The sequence below is a fragment of the Rhamphochromis sp. 'chilingali' genome (genome assembly GCF_963969265.1).
Source record: "Rhamphochromis sp. 'chilingali' genome assembly, chromosome: 2".
In the NCBI taxonomy this organism is placed as follows: domain Eukaryota; kingdom Metazoa; phylum Chordata; class Actinopteri; order Cichliformes; family Cichlidae; genus Rhamphochromis; species Rhamphochromis sp. 'chilingali'.
Genome location: NC_137930.1, coordinates 28850457 through 28867353, shown reverse-complemented (window position 1 = coordinate 28867353; position 16897 = coordinate 28850457). Strand labels below are relative to the sequence as shown.

The window sequence follows — 16897 nt, the reverse complement described above, 5'->3', positions numbered from 1 at the left end:
TATGGTATCACTCTTGGCTGGAAGCAGTGCTTAAACAATGGGAAAAAAATAAATAAATAAATTAACACAAACTTTGTCCAAAAACCTCTCATGTTTAGCTGTTTTCCACTTTTTCTTTGGTCATTTTAGCCTTTTTGGCCAGGGTGAAGGGAGTATCTGCCATCAAACAAGAAGACAGCCGCATGTAGCTATGATGATGTTTGCTAGTTCACCTTACATGCATTAATGTAATAACGTGGTTAGCCTACTCAACGTGAATTACACACGAACAATATTAAGCTACTCACGCAGAGAAGAGCGGCTTTAAGCACTTGTTGCAGGCTGCTGAGTTTGCATATTTTGCTGTGAAGTACAGCCAGACTTTTGACCGCTTTGCCTTGGGCATTTTTAATCTGTAGCTCTGCTCTACAAGAACGTACGTACCTGGCCCCGCCTACTATCCTCGGAAATCTAAAATGATTGGCAAGAATCTAAAGTGTATCACAGCTCAGGAAAAAAAAGCACCGAAATAAAGCACCAAAATGTGCGCTGCTTTTCGGTCTGGTTACTACCGTTTATGTCAGAACCGGTGCCATCATGATACCGGTACCCATCCCTACACACCAGGCAGTTCCTCTCACGCTCAGGGGTCCAGGGGTCACGGTACGAGATAGACCCGGGAAACCTATTCACAGAGACGAGGGTTACTCCACAGCAAGCACAAGAAACGACTGCATTCTGCAGAACCGGGCAATACTAACTAGAGTGCCTCAATATTCCAGCGACGTACAGCTCAGTGCCCCTGCCTTAAGAAGAGATGGCAAACAAATGTGGAATCACAGGTGATTAGCTGCAGGTGTGTGGGCCACAGGCGGGAGCTCAATCTGAGCTCCGCCAGGACAGAGAGACAGGAGAGAGGAACCGAGGCGAGCAAGAGAGGGGATGGAAAAAACAGACCAAAAACATTTGTGGCCACACTGGGCTGGCTGGGCAGGCACAGGGACCATGACAGAAAACCCTTTGCTGACAATGACAGCCTGAAGTCTTGAACTCATGGACATCACCAGATGCTGGGTTTCCTCCTTTTTAATGCTCTGCCAGGCCTTTACTTCAGCGGCTTTCAGTTGCTGTTGTTTGTGGGCCTTCGTGTCCAAAGTTTAGTCTTCAAGTGAAATGCATGCTCAATTGAGTTAAGATCAGGTGACTGACTACTGCTTCTGTCCTGTGTCACATCATCAATAAACGCTGTCAATGAAATCAATAACATGTTTATGCCCAAGCCATTGTCTGCCTCCACTGTATTTTATAGACGATGTGGTATGCTTTGGATCATGAGCTGTTCTATGGCCTGTTTCGAATTTTTGCCAACAGAAAACCTCTTCTCTGAAAAAAAAAAAACAACAAAAACAAACACACACAAAAAAGCACATGGACTCTGAAGGGATGATGATTTGGAGTTTTACAGCCACAGGACCTCTTGACTTTGTATACAGAGTAGCTCATGGTCGTGCAAAGTATTAAAGAGTTAAATGTAAGGCAATCTGCCTGACAGCTAAAATTTAGCTTCAACTGGGTTCCAGGGACAGCAGCAAATCTACAACAGAAAGTCCACTTATCCAATTCAGGGTCGCGGGGGGGCTAGAGCCTATCCCAGCTGTCTTAGGGCAAGAGGCAGGGTACAGCCTGGACAGGTCAACAAGTCTGTTGCAGGGTTAACACATAGAGATAGACAACCATTCGCACTCACATTCATAACTATAGGCAATTTAGAATCGCCGATTAACCTAACCCCACTAATTGCATGTCTTTGGATTGTGGGAGGAAGTCGGGGTACTCAAAGAGAAGCCACGCAAACTCTACACAGAAAGACCCTGGCCTGATAGTGGAATTGAACTCAGGACCTTCTTGCTGTACTAACCACTGCACCACCGTGCTGATTGAAATGTTGTGGCGGGACCTTAAGAGAGCTGTGCATAAGCTGTGGGCGTCGAGGATGGTAACAGGAATGTGCCATAATTTCTCCACAATGATGTAAGAGAAAATACATGCAGCAGTAACACACACACAAATAAAAATAAATAAATAAATAATGTATTGGCATGTTATTCCTTTACTTATCCATGATACTAGTCTGAAGCTAGTTGTAATGGGAGGATAAGGTGGCATTCACTCTTCTTATACTCTGTCAGTATCACACGCTGATTAAATTTCCTAGAGCAGCCTGCAATGGCAAAATGGCTTCTTGTATTTAGACAAAGTGCGCTTGTAGGGACAAAGAGGGTAAGTGCATCATGTAGAAGCAGAGATGAAGGAGGGGGCGAAGGCTGATGGATGGAAAGAAAAGAAAAGAGATCGTAGAGACAATGAGAGAATGAAGAGGAAAGGGGAAATGGGTGGAGAGGAGGTGGGCAAACTTAGTTTGACATTTGAGTGGTTTTCTGTTCATTTCTGTGCTGTTTCTACTGTAGCTATCAGAAAGGAATGACTTCAGAGATGTTATACTGATTGGTAAATGAAGAATAGAGAAATGTAAGAACAGGGTAAGGCTTGTAAGGTGTTCCCAACAGCTGATGCCAATGTCGCGAATGCACATTGTATTCTCCAGATATTGGGACGTAATAAGTGGCAGCAGCATCTAACCATGATATATATATTTATTTATTTATTAAGTTTAAAACACACACACACGCACTCCAGTGAAATCACAGAATCAGGATTTTTTTGTGCAGGTGGCAGACATTATTTAGTCGATCTTCATGCTCTTAGGCAGTCCAGAGCTCCCTACATCTTGTGCTTCTTTTTCCTTTTTCGAATTTTCCTCGTGTGCTTAATCACCTACTCACCAGTCCTTTATTCATTTTACTTCTGAGGATACCATCTCAAACAAGATTGTTAGTTTTAATTCAAAAGGGGCCTATTATGCTAGTTTCTAGTTTTGTATTTTTATGCTGAACTCCATTAGAGTAGCTTTTTATGAGTCACAGCTCAATGCAGCATTTCAGTGGAGCCAGTGAAACAACCTCACTTTTCCCTTAAAGGCAGCTTTGTTTTGATTGGTAGCCCCTCATAAACTGAAGGTTTGAACAGCTGGTGGGCAGGTTACTGTGTGTAAAGCTAGAAATGTGTGTGAGATTACCTAATTAGGGCTCTCCCATCTATATGTCATGAACACCCAAGAGTAATAAAAGGTTGACCTTTTAGCTCACAGGCATGACTTGTACCAATGAGGATCCACCCTTGTATCAGTATATACATAGCTGTGGCTAGGTCTAGTCTTTTCCTTCTCACAGTTACCCTGTCCATTATCAACTTTTTTTGTCAGCATCCCATCCATTTTCTTCATTAGTCACCTCAACTCCTTTTTCACACAGTTCTTCTCCCTCTCCTTCATTATATTTGATATACTTCTTTTCTCCACTTTCTCTCTCTCTCTCTCTCTCTCTCTCTCTCTCTCTCTCTCTCAGAGTGCGGACTTTCCCTAAGGATTCTGCCTTATTGGGCAGGGACACTGTTCGAGCCCTCATGTACTACGCCTTGAAGGTCTGGAGCGACATTGCACCACTTAACTTTCACGAGGTGGCTGGAAGTAATGCAGACATTCAGATCGACTTCACCAAGGCTGACCACAATGATGGATACCCCTTTGATGGGCCGGGGGGCACAGTGGCACATGCATTTTTCCCTGGAGAGAGGTTTACGGCTGGAGATACGCACTTTGATGATGACGAAGCCTGGACCTTCAGATCTCCAGGTAAGTGAAGTTGCAGTATGCTATTTTAAATTGCGGCATCTGCTATATTTATAAACTATTTGGTGCCAGCAACACAAAATAAGACACTTTAATTTCCTTTTTTAATGTTCAAAATTAGTTTAATGTTTGAATTTTAAAAGGGGCTTTTCAGGCAAACAATTCATTACTTATAGATCTTTTTTTTAAAAAATCTATCTATTCAGTTTGCATTGCCTGCCTGTTAAATACTTTATTGATTTTTAAAATCGTACTCTTGCTCATTACTTTAAATTGCCAAAGTACTGTACGTCAAGGGCCCCTTCAGTGCCTGGGTGTCTACTTTCATTGGTTATTCGATCTCTGCTGGTTATTACAAGATCTTGACTGCCAAACATAGGTGACCAGTGTTTGCAGGTTCCAAACTGTGGAATTACTTTGATGTCAAAAAACAGTTTTTGTACCAGGCCTAAATGTTTTTATTTCTTCTGTAAGGGGTTAACACAAAGCACTGGGTAAGTGGCAGTATGAGGTATTCTTGCCACTTTCTATTTCCTTGATTTCATGTTATCTGAGTAGTTTGAGGGATAGCGCTATGTAATCTCTACTACGTAGGTGGATCACTTCTTACTATGAACCTACTGACCAATCAATTATCTGGAAAACAAGGTCACAATTCCTGGAAGACCACACGGATCTCTCTGCACAGTAGAGTTTTTAATGTCTCTTTGTTCCCCTGATAACCATCATTATTAAATATAGATTCTTACACACAACCTTACTCCAATATTTATTTATTCTGTAGGCAGAAAACAATTTTACAGATATTTTGTTGTCCTATATGCATTAATATATGATCATAAAGCAAGATACCTATATTCAAGTTGCTGTAGATTAACCCAACATTTGAAGTCTATATTTAATCATTGCTCTCACACCATTAAACACTACTGAGGCTACATCTGAAAGAGCACCAACTAAAACTCTCCTTCAAACAGGCTAAACTTTATTAACATAGTAGCCGTTTTAGCAAACATGGTGCTTAAAGTGCACCCTTTTAACGCTATATTATACAGTTGCTCTCCTGCCAATAAACTTAGCAACTGACTTAGCAAGTTGATAACCAGCTTTGTGTGACCACTTATCCTAATTGCCAATGTTAGGGTAAGTGAAGCCAAATAGCAGAAGACATCCTGTGTATACTGAAATCAAATTGTAGTACAGGGCTCTGGATGTTGCCACTTGTTTATAATTGCCAAACTGATTAGCAATTTGCTGGTTATTGTAAACCTTCTAGAAATCAACATCAAACTAATTTGCTTATTACTGGCTGTTTGAACTCTGACACTTCTGCATTCACCTCAGTTCAAAGGAAAAGAAAATGGCACTCTATTATTTACTGGCTGTATATCGTGTTTCATCATTATTTATTTGTTTGTTTGTCCTGTTTCAGTTCACTCCCTATTTAAGTCATTATCAAAATGGATTATTAACCTGAGTCACATTGATTATTAGCTGTTTTCCGATGTGTTAATACTGTCACCACCACACATTTAGCCAGTGAAACATGTTCATCCAGTGTGTTTCTTGCTCTGAATTGTGTGGTTTAATAGATTTGTTTATGCAGTGTCCTCTTGAATGATCTGGCCAAATTTCTTTCATCAAACAGTTTTCAAAGTGCTTGATTACCCGCCAAGGGAGATGTGGGAGTTTGAAATGAGGACATGTTGACAGTGGCTCTGAATGGAATTCAATCAGCTTTGCCAATCAAAAATAAATGAGCTCATATTAGAGATATCCGTCATTCTTAGACAGCTCTGGAAAATCTCGCCCAGTGTTTTGTCTCAAAACCACTTACATTCACTTTTTCATTATTCACTCATATGTTCATTCATTCACCTTTCTTCTTGTTGCACTTTTGCTGAACCATATGTGTCTTTGTTGTGTTATGAATATGTGTAAACCTCAGACTCTATGCTGTGTGTGTGTGTGTGTGTGTGTGTGTGTGTGTGTGTGTGTGTGTGTGTGTGTGTGTGTCCCCTCACAAATTAAATATTTGTGTGTACTATTTTTTTCAAAATAGTCGTCACAAGGTCAAGTTCCCTAAACATGCCAGTCACTTAGCATCATCCTCATTTTACGTCCAACGTCCTTAGCTTGAAAAAAAAAGAAAAAGAAAAAAAAACAGAAAGTAGATCAGGTTGGCAAGTGGGAAAGCATTAAAGGACCTCTCATCTGGATGAAATAAGCGGATGGAGCAATCAAGTCCACTGAATGCATCATCAGGCAGGGACTGTCCCAGCACGGTCACACGAATGACAGCATAAATCATTAACTCTCCTTTTCTCTGACTTGCTTTCTTTATTCGTCCTTTCATCTGCATGACTGAACTTAAAATGACCTTCCTCTCTCCTTTACTCTATGCCTGCATCTGTCCCTTCTTTATGAAAGATGAATGGACAGTAAAAACTGATGAGAAGGGGGGGTAGCAAACATGTGATAAATATTTGGCACAATTGCTTCACACAATCCTCCAAAATGACTTGACCGTGTAGAAATGTTCGCCAATCAGAAGTCTAGAAGCCTGGGAGGGAAAGAGTAAACAAAGATGGCGCATAGAAACAGAAATGAGTCCTACGTGTGGACAGACAGTGAGGTGGAATCATTCTTCAATATCAATATCTTTTCCACAATTCTGAGGAAAAAAAGTCAGAATTCTGACTTTTTTCTCAGAATTCTTTTTTCTCAGAATTCTGAGATTAAAGTCAGAATTATGAGGAAAAAAAATCAGAATTCTGACTTTAATCTCAGAATCTAAGATTAAAGTAAGTTTTTTCTCAGAATTCTGGAAAAGAAGAAAAAAAAGACATGCCCTTTTTTTCCCAGTGGCCCTAATCCTCTTCCATACCCAACACACAGAAAAAGTTGCCTTTCAAAAATACCTGTGTTTGTGTGGACGTAGCCTGAATCTAACTAATGCCTATCATTGTAGACTCTCTACTTTACAATATAAAGGGGCTTGAGGCAAATGTTAATGTGAGACTATATAATTAAATTGAATTGAATTAATGAAATAAGGGAAGCAAGCCTGAACATAACACACCCAAAATAAAAGATTATCAAAATAAAGCAGGAAGTAGCAAACACTGAGACATGGAATAAGACATGCAAACTCGACAGAACTAAATAAAGGCCATGGAGAGAGAACACAGAGGGACTAGACAGACACAGGGATTTGACTGGTGAAACAGGGATCTCAAAAGATGACAGCTAAATATTATATAATCTAATGAGGAACAAAAGCAAAAGTAAACTCAGAAGCACTGGGAAACAATATGACAAAGGATTAAACAGAACTTAAACACAAATCAACTCACAAAACTCAAAATACTGATTGTTGGTTCCTCTTGGTGAGCAGTTGGCAAATGTTTGCAGACAAGTCAGCATCTTCCATGAAAATTATGGGCTGCTGTGGTTATTTACCAATGGCCATTTGGCAGTTTGATGCACTACCCTCTTTGCCAGTCGTCACTGGGTGAAATTGGTTGCACTCTCCAATGGTCACTCACCACAACTGGTGTCTATTGTCTTGGGATGAGGAAAAATTCCCTAAATCTAGTAATTGTCTAGGTTTAAACAAGCTCTCAACTTCTTGACCAATACTTTCGCTACCTCGGGCATCACATGCTGGTTTTTTGTCAAATGCCACCCGTGTGTCTTCGTTACACAAGTCTGTTTTTCAGTGTAGCGTTTTAGAGACCGCTAAAGTCAGGTAGCTGAAGGTGTGGCACAGTTTTCTCAACCAGATCCATCCCATCTAGAGCTTTGCGTTTTGCACATAGTTTTGCTTTTTTCCACTTGCAGATTAATTTCTTTTCATTTACTTGTTTACTACACTTAAACCACTACTTATTTAATGTAAGGGGAAGATTATTGTTTGGGTTAAAACATGCTTTTTCAAAACAGAAACCCTTCAAGTTGAAAAATGACGAGCTGGGATTGACAGATCTATTTTACTAATGCCATAATCCATTGACTCATGCACGGCTGCCGAAGGACAAGTTGTGCGTAACTGAAACACGCAAGCAGCTTTGACAAAGCAGCATTATTTGACATCGCAGGAATGAGAACAGGCTGTTTTGACATAGAAACTATTATACAATGTCTACACAGGCGATGTAGTGACAGCAATGCATTTGTACTGCACCAGCTTTAGTGCTGTGTCTATGTATATACAGGATGCCTTCAGGGACAATGCTGAATGTAGTTCACTTAATAAAAAGTATAAATGGGAGCAACCAGTGCATACTTTCTGGTGAAGGCACAGTGTTACACGGAAGTAGCTGTGTAAAGATTGAGAAAAAAAGAAGTTAATGAGAAAATCAAATATGACCTTATTTCACACCTGCAAACTCGCACTTACTGTGTAAAGTGGTAGTGCATGTTGAATTGTCAGCTTTGTTTTGGCGTGTAGTCTCTGCAATTCTATAAGTGTTTGTGATGACATAAAGAATTATCCACCAGTCTTGTCAGTCACCTTAAATGAAATGCGGTTTCCAGGTGGTAAAAAGTTTAGTTCGTCACAGATCTATCTCCCATCAAATTGTGTTATTGAAGACTCGTGTTCCCTCACTTGTTCCAGCGAAATGTTAGGAATCAAATTAACTTTGATTTGTCTAATTATATCTGCTCCTTGTGGGTATTTGATGTCTGTATTTAGTCTTTTGTTTCTAATAAAATTGCAAATAGTTCCTCAGCAGGGGAAGAGTAATTGTTACTGCCATGCTGTGTATACCACCATCTGCTAAAACGTCCCTGAGGCCAATAGATAGAGTGCCAAAAGTTTTTTGATGTGTGAGGATGCTATTATTCCTCCTCTAATTCCAAGTGAAGCCTTTTCCCTTCCAGGAGAAACAGAATCACACAACTTGGCAGCCTCTACCTATTCTAACTTTTTATCACCTTACCCTCAGCATTCCCAAATAGAGTATCTGCTGGATGAAAGATGAATTCATGACAAACTTTGACATGAAAACCTCTTCCAAGGCTGGAAGCAAAATAGTGTAAGCAAACAGAATTTATGAAGCACCTGCCCTCACAATAGGAGCGATTTTGCCGCATAGAGATAATGATGCGATCAGTGTGCTTCTCGGGGTTATGTATACATTATCTTGTGAAATGCACTGTACAGAAAATGTTAGTTATACTATATGCACATGACAAACCAATACTTTATGTGAAGATGCTTCACTATGCGGGTAGCTCCTATGGGCTGTTGCCTGGGAACAAGCAGTCTGCAAGCACAAAAATAATCACTTTGTACTTATAATCAATAGCACTAATAAAAAGTGCTTGACTAATTTAGATAGTATTGTTTGTAATTGTTCCATAAATAACCTCTTGCTCATTTACATTGTGTTCAGGTTTTCCATTAAACATCAAAGATACACAATGCAAACATACTCCTATGTTTGGTATATTATTAAACCAAATAAGAAACTGTACTGAAGCTCCAAATGTCATGGCAGATTGTTGAGAGTCCAAAAATTCAGTGTGTGTTTAGACATCATTTATACTGAGAGTGAACTTCTAGACTGAATAATAAGTGTCAAAAATAATGAAATGTGCACCCCTGAACCCATTAGGGAGCTGAAAGCAGTTGTTGATTTAAGCACAAAAATTGGTCCACGCATTTAGGATCACATTAGCAGTGTGTACCTTCCCCTGTCAGATGACTTGTTATATAATGGTGGATAAATTGTATCTAACTTCAGATACTCATTCGTCCAAAAGTGCTCTTTTTTTTTTTTGTTGAGCATTCACAATGGAAATTTTAAACTGTTTAAAAAATTGCACTGAATTACATTACAGTACATTACATTGTGTGGTCCACAAACCCATACTAACTGCGGTAGTTGTGAATTAAGAAATAAGGCCCTGGCCACACAGGCCTAGAAAGCAGTTGGCATCGCCCTGGCAAATACCAGTTGCTAGGGAATAATGACTCTTCCCAGATCACTTGCGACTGATGCTAAAGGCTAAAATTGTGATGTTTTGGAAGTCTGAGTAAAAGTTGTTTGGAGAACGAGGGTTATAACTGTGCTTCCATATGAAATTTATTAAGCTGTATTCATTGGCAAGACTTGCATAAAAGCACGAACTGAATCGTATACATCATAAATCTGAACTTAGATACTGGAGTGTTTTTTTTATTTCACCCATAATGCTGGGTTAACATATTTTCATTCTCATAACTGTCGTCCACAAGAAAGAAGAAGAACAAAAAGATTCAGCACCCTCGGGATGCATTTTGACCTCAGCCTGGAGGCTTTAAATGGTGATTTGATTGGTGTGTGAGGCTGTCTAACCCAGCTGGTGAGTCTGTGATGGGGCCAGGACCTCTGTGGATGTCCCTCCTTTGTTTTCTGCTGTCAGGGCTGCGAACCATATGTTGCAGGACAGCAGCTCAATCTGCTCCAATTAGACCTCCCACCAGGCTGTTGCAATGGCAAGGCAAGCAGACGATGCTGGTAGTGTGGCTTGAGCGTGTGTTTGAATGTGTGTGTGGAATGATGGCAGAGGCATCAGCAGCTGCGTAGATGTAGGTTTGGTTAACAGGAGGAGAGGTCAGCAGTGGGGCCTCACCTTTATGACTCAAATTCACTCATAACCTGCCTCCAAAAAACTATCCATTTGGTTAAAAAGCATAATGGTGTTAACAGTAAAAAAAAAAATATATATATATATATATATATATATATATATATATATATAATATGCATTACAATATATTTTACGTGCTAATGTTGGGAATGCCGTTGATTTTTGCCTGTAATAAATAATTCAGAGAGGATTATTGTGTACAGAAAATGGCCTTTTTCCTGCACTGTGATGAATTTCCTCAAGAGCAAACTTTGCATCTAGTGCATTAAGATTTTTCATCTGTAAAGCAACAAACTACTTTTTTTAAGCATCTAAAGAGGAAACTCTTCCTGAATGTCTCTAATCAGCTCCCCAAAGAAAGTCAGAGTCGATGAATTCTCTTTTCTTCTGTGGTGCTGGGTGCACAGTTCAGCTCACGTCCAGATTTTAATGTTTTGTTTAGCTGTTAAAATTGCCTTCTCTAACACATTGAAGCGGCCAGGCTGGTGTTGTGAGGCTCAGGGAAAAAAGTTAATTAAAAAGCTCTTAATTTCTTCACGTCACACTCTGCCAGTCTCCCCCTTGCTGCTATCTTGCATCCCGCTCTAGCGTCATCAGCTTGCCTAGCTTGTCTCCAAGGCATTGCTTAGCTGATGCCGGTATCACTGCTGAACTACATATCCGTCTGCTTGTAAGACAACAGGCAAAGCTATCAGAATCATAAATTGTTGCTCTTAGCAACTTTTTCAGAGGCGTGATAATCCCTTGGGAAGATCTAAGCGTGTTAGGTCAGCCCACAAGGTAAAAAATGAGTGTTGGCGCTTCAGCAGATTGTGGAGCTATGTAATTGTCTTCAGAAAAATGAACATTATCAGACAAATCCGTATCTGAGTAATTGCCTTTGCTAATTCCTTTCCCCCATCTCCCGGTGCATTGTTCTCAGCGGGACCCTAAATCTGGGTCTGCTAAGGCCAATTCCTAATGTGTATGATGCTGCTGAATAGTGGAAATTAAGCACCACATTTAACAGGCCAGTTCACCCCTGCTGTGTAGATGGATGGTTCTGGCATCCATTAGGAGTCGTGAGAGGTGGAATCTCGGTGAGATCAAATAAGCGGAGGTCTGGAAGTGCTGTTTTTGCTTTGACAGGCAGCAGATTGCTTGTATTAATTATCACTCAGCCAGCAATCTGCTTCTACAAACTGATTACCCTGACTAAAACAAAAGCATCATTAGGCAGGTGAATTTTTCATGACATTCAATTTTTTTTTCTGTGTGTGTGTGTTTGTGTGTTGGGAATACATGCACACATTCTGTGTACTGTTTATGTTTCTGTATGAGGAATGGTTGGCATATTGGGCATGTTACCCTATTTTTGTTGTGTCTTTTCCAATGATCGTTACACTTTATTTTACCCGTCCTCCTATTGTTTTGTTGGCAGCAGAGAGGAGGGGAAGTGTATACTTTACAAGCTCCAAGAGAACAGAAAACATGAAAGAATCATTGAAAATATCAAACTCTAGTCTCTCTCGGCTACATTGTGCTATTACATTCATAGAGCATTATTTGAAACTGCAATTTAAAGGTTTTTTTTTCTTTAAACCTGCTCTTTACATTACAGCGTGCCTTATCTGTGCCCTGGTTTTCAAACCACATTTCCAGACTGATGTATGTTAACAATAACATGTTACTGAAGTAAAATACTGAAAAGAAAATGGAAAAAACCCACCAAACAATGCTGCGGAACAATTCAGTGCCGGGAAATACAAACAGGATCAAATTCCACAGACAATAAACAAACGATAACGTTAGAACAGGTACACGTAACAGTGGGATGGTGTGAAAGAGTTCAGCAATTATAAACTTTGTCCACTGGAGTATTGTATTGCACTATTTATTTTTTCCTTTAGAGTCAACAAAATATAACTAAAAATCTTCTCTAAAGCAGCCGCTTCACTTCATATATGTATTTGTATCAGAATTCAATGTGTCATAGAAAACATACCAATATAAAGAAGGAAAACACACGAGAAAGCGTTTCATTCTGCGTGTGGTTGTGTCTCTTATCTGAGTGTTCAGTTTGTCTGGTTACTAACAACTCGGTTTGAATAACTGGAGCAGTGGACGGGGCTTTCGGGGCTCACCGATCGTATTGGAGGTCATTAAGGGATTACAGTGTTCTGTGCTAAATGTGATGTCACTGTGTGATTACAGTGATGGATGTCAGCTTGAGGAGCAGCAGATATTTGGAAGAACGTTCTGACCTCTGCTAGAGAGATATTTTTTTCTTCTGGTGTGGCCCAAACAAGGGAAAGCGTAGCATTTTGCCTGGGTGGACTGAATTTTGGCTGTGAGCTAATACCATTACAGACAGTGTGGAAGTCCTGAGCATGAAGTGCATCCTCGCAAAACCTTTTTAGTGATTAAGTCAGTAACCTCAGAGAGGATTGTACTTCCTAGGAGCACAATATTAGAAATTTAATGATGGGAAATCAGAATCAGAATCAGAATACTTTATTGATCCCTGGGGGAAATTATTATTTTAAATAAAACATACTGACAGAACACGAGGCAAAACATGGAAATGACGGAAGCGTTGAGGGGGGGAGGGGCATATACAGATATGCTACTTTGTTAGGTACACTTTGTAGAAGCAGCTTGGGCCCCTTTTCTTCATGGCACAGATTCAACAAGATTGAAACATTTCTCAGAGATTTTGGTGTATATTGACATGATATCATCACAAAGTTGCTGCAGATTTGTCAGCTGCACATCCATCATGCAAATCTCTCCTTCACATCTCTAACATGCTCTATTGGATTGAGATCTGGTAGCTGTGGAGGGCATTTTGCTCCAGCAAAGTCATTTTCATTTTCAACAAAACAGCTTTGTGACATGGTGCTTTATCACCCACAGGGAAATGGATACACTGTGGTCATAAAGGGATGAACATGGTCAGCAACAGTACTCAGGCAGGCTGTAGCATTTAATAACGCTCAACTGCTTCTATTGGCCCAAAGTGTGCCACGCTTTTACTTTGTCTACACCAAATTCTGATCCTACCATCTGAATGTGACAGCAATAATTACAACAGTTTTTAAAAAAATTTTAAAGCCTGTGAGAAATGTAACCTCAGTTTCCAGTTCTTAGCTAACAGGAGTGGCACCCAGTGGTCTTCCTCTGCTGTAGCCCATCTGCTGCAAGGTTCAGCATGTCATGCATTCAGAGATGCTCTTTGTCCTTCTTTGGTTGTAATGAGTTGTTATTTGAGTTGCCTTTCAGCTCAAAGCAACCTGGCCATTGTCCTGTCACCTCTGGCATCAACGAGGCATTTTCATCTGGAGAGCTGCAATGCACTGGATATTTTCTCTTTTTTGTGAACCTTACAATGGCTCTGTGGAAAAATCCCAGTAGATCAGCACTTTCTGAACTATTCAGACCAGCCTGTCTGGCACCAATAACCATGCCACAGTCAAAGTCACTTAAATTGCCTTTCTTCCCTAAATCACCTTGTTCACTTTGAACTTCAGCAAGTCATCTCGACTGTGTCTGCATGTCGACATGCATCGAGCTGTTGTGTGTGTGCTGATTAGATAGTTGTGTTGATGTTAACAACTAGTTACAGGTAGCTAACACATGAGTTAGTTCTTTTCCAAAAATAAGTTGTTTCAGGGTATTTACCCAACTTCCAGATGTAACTAATCAGTTTGAACTCTAAAGACTGACCTGACACTTAATAAAATGGATAAGTTAAGGGGAAACATTGTCAACTGTATTTAAAGATAACATTTATTGTGATACAGAAATTAATGAATCTCTAAGATTATTCTTTTCATAGTGACAGAAGAGCACTGAGATTTAAAGCACACTTGTTGGAGGCTGATTGGCTCGCTGAAGGCGGGCAAGAGGATGATTGGGCTAGAGTAATGATGTCGGTATTGACTTTGACAGTGTGGGAAAGTGGAAGTGGTGTAAAGAACAGACTAGCAGTCGAACAACCAGGAAAGCAGGCAAGTGAGTGATTACACGTTTTCATTACTAAACTTATGCATAAGCTTTACCGTGTTTAAATTAGCAAAAGATGGGAAGAGGATCGTATCAAAGTAAACCCAGCTAGAATAGCACTGAGTATTTTATGCTAACCCTAAAACTGCATACTGTTTTGTGGCAAACACGTCTCCTATGTGCATTCATATAGTCCAGTTACAAATAGTTGTATTTATGCTATGAGTGACAATGATTGAGTTATTACAAGCTATTTTTGGTCATTAAAAGAGTAAAATTAGCTTAATTACTAAATCTTGAGTGAGGGATTTGTGACTAGTTGCAAAGACAGCAGGAAGTACTGATTATAGATATTCATGCTATTGACATAGGCTGACTTTAGGGCATCCACTAAGGAGCTGTGATGTTTTTTATGGATCTTCTTGACCAAGATCAAAGCAACAGAGTCCTGTGATCCTCATCTTTGTGGACTGGAGAACTGACAGTCAGGAGAGGGTTGAAAGGTCTACCAAATGAAGCTATTAATTTCTATTCTCAGCTCCATGCCATGAAAGCATTTGGACTGATAAAAAAGCTGCTTAATGGGTCAGTGGTGAATCTGGAAGAACAAAGATTGAATCCCTAAGAATGTAACAGTCTGAAGAGCCATACTGAATACTCTCTCTCTCTCTCTCTCTCTCTCTCTCTCTCTCTCTCTCTCTCTCTCTCTCTCTCTCTCTCTCTCTCTCTCTCTCTCTATGTGTCTCAGTCTCTGCTTTTCTAAAATAATTTGGTGCATTCACACAATCCTTGCCTCCCTGACTTTGTCCTCAGTCATTATGTCTATTATGTCTGCTTCACGTGGACCTTAAATGCGATGACATGGTACATACTGTGCTCTGAGTCCCTGTTCTCCCTTTCTCCCTCACTCTCTCTCCCTTTCTTTCCTTCCTATTGTTCACCTGCAACATGTGCTTCTGTAGATTAGAGTTGGCATTTGCCTCCTGACCACCCCAGGTGAATACTGTAAGCACGAGTGCGTGTCCCAGGCCGTGGCCGACCTATGGTTTACTGAATGCAGACTTGCGCACATAGCCACCAAGGAACTCTGAGCTAGCTTGGTTTGACACGGTACCTCTTCATATTTTTGGAAATCTAAATCTCTAAGCCCCAGGTTCTGTCTTGCTTCACAGAGTCAGACAAGGGGTTTGGGAGGATTTTTCTTTTTATGTTTTAGCTGAAGATGGAGGGAAGGTGCTTTAATAGCCTGCAGCCTCTTCAGGTGTCTTTCCGCACTAAGATTTTGATTGGCGGCCCAGGGACTCAGGCAGTATTACCATAGTTATCTCACTATACCACACACCTGCAACACTCAGAGCTTCCTGAGCTGTCTGTCATGCCTCTCAATTTGCACCACAAGTTGGACAAAAAAAAAAGAAAAGGGTCAATTAAGGGTGCAGACCCATAGCAGAAAGGTCACATTGGCGACCATCGCTGTGGATCTCTCCAAAGCAATTTACCAAAAAGTCTTTCATGCCACCTTCTCTGTCACTGAATGCTAATGCTAATTGAACATGTGTGACCAATCAAAACAGTCTGTTGGCCATGGAGGAAGAAGCAGATTATCCATTTACACATGATCAGTGTCTGCAGCTGAAGACCTAGAACAACTTCTTTATAGCAATCTGCAAGCTGTGACATTACACATTAATTGATTATCTCGTCATAAAATCAAATGCAAAGCAGCAGTAAATCCTTCCACAAATGTACTTGAAAAACAAATGGGAGTGGTCTATTATTATTTTAGTCAACTGTTACAAAAATTAACTAATAGTTTGAGCACGATAAAGCGAGTTCTTACATATAGAAAAATGTGGTTTGTATATTATTTAAATAATGGCTATAACCATGCACGAAATACAGGGACTATAGTCATAATAGTAGCAATTTTACAGAGCATTACTTGTGTTGTGTATAGTGACCTTTGACCTTTAGAGTGCATTTCTAAAGAGGTTTGCTTTTTCTTCTTTATGTTTCACTAAACGAGGCTTTTAACAGTGCGCTTACTTTCATTTTTTGTGTAATCTCCTTTCTGTCTCTTTCAGACTCTCACGGCATGGATCTGTTTGCAGTCGCAGTCCATGAGTTTGGTCATGCCATCGGTCTGGTCCACACCTCTGCAATGGAGTCCATCATGAGACCGTACTACCAGGGCCCTGTTGGAGACCCTCTAAAATATGATCTACCCTATGAAGACAAAGTCAGAGTTTGGCAGCTTTATGGTATGTAAAAGGCGCCTGTGTGTGTGTGTGTGTGTGTGTGTGTGTGTGTGTGTGTGTGTGTGTGTGTGTGTGTGTGTGTGTGTGTGTGTGTGTGTGTGTGTCAGGGAGATGAGCCAGAAAAGTAAATTACTTTGATTCCTTTTTCCCATCATTAATATGAAATATGTGCTGCAGTAAATACTCACAAAATTATCTGCTTACCTGATGAATCATCATTAGTAACAAGCAGTGTCAAACATGATCAATGCTGTGAAGTCTCCGACCCTTCATAGAATCCTTCTCT

General features: G+C 40.2%; 1 protein-coding gene across 1 annotated transcript in view; it reads left to right on the top strand.

The window, feature by feature from the left end:
- Nucleotides 1-16897, top strand: part of LOC308392631 (matrix metalloproteinase-17-like) — a 98616-nt gene that overhangs the window by 64739 nt on the left and 16980 nt on the right. Inside the window, exons 4-5 of the mRNA XM_080875745.1 lie at nucleotides 3444-3730; nucleotides 16438-16614. Of these exons, the coding sequence (XP_080731871.1) occupies nucleotides 3444-3730; nucleotides 16438-16614 (464 nt within the window). The remainder of the gene's footprint in view (nucleotides 1-3443; nucleotides 3731-16437; nucleotides 16615-16897) is intronic.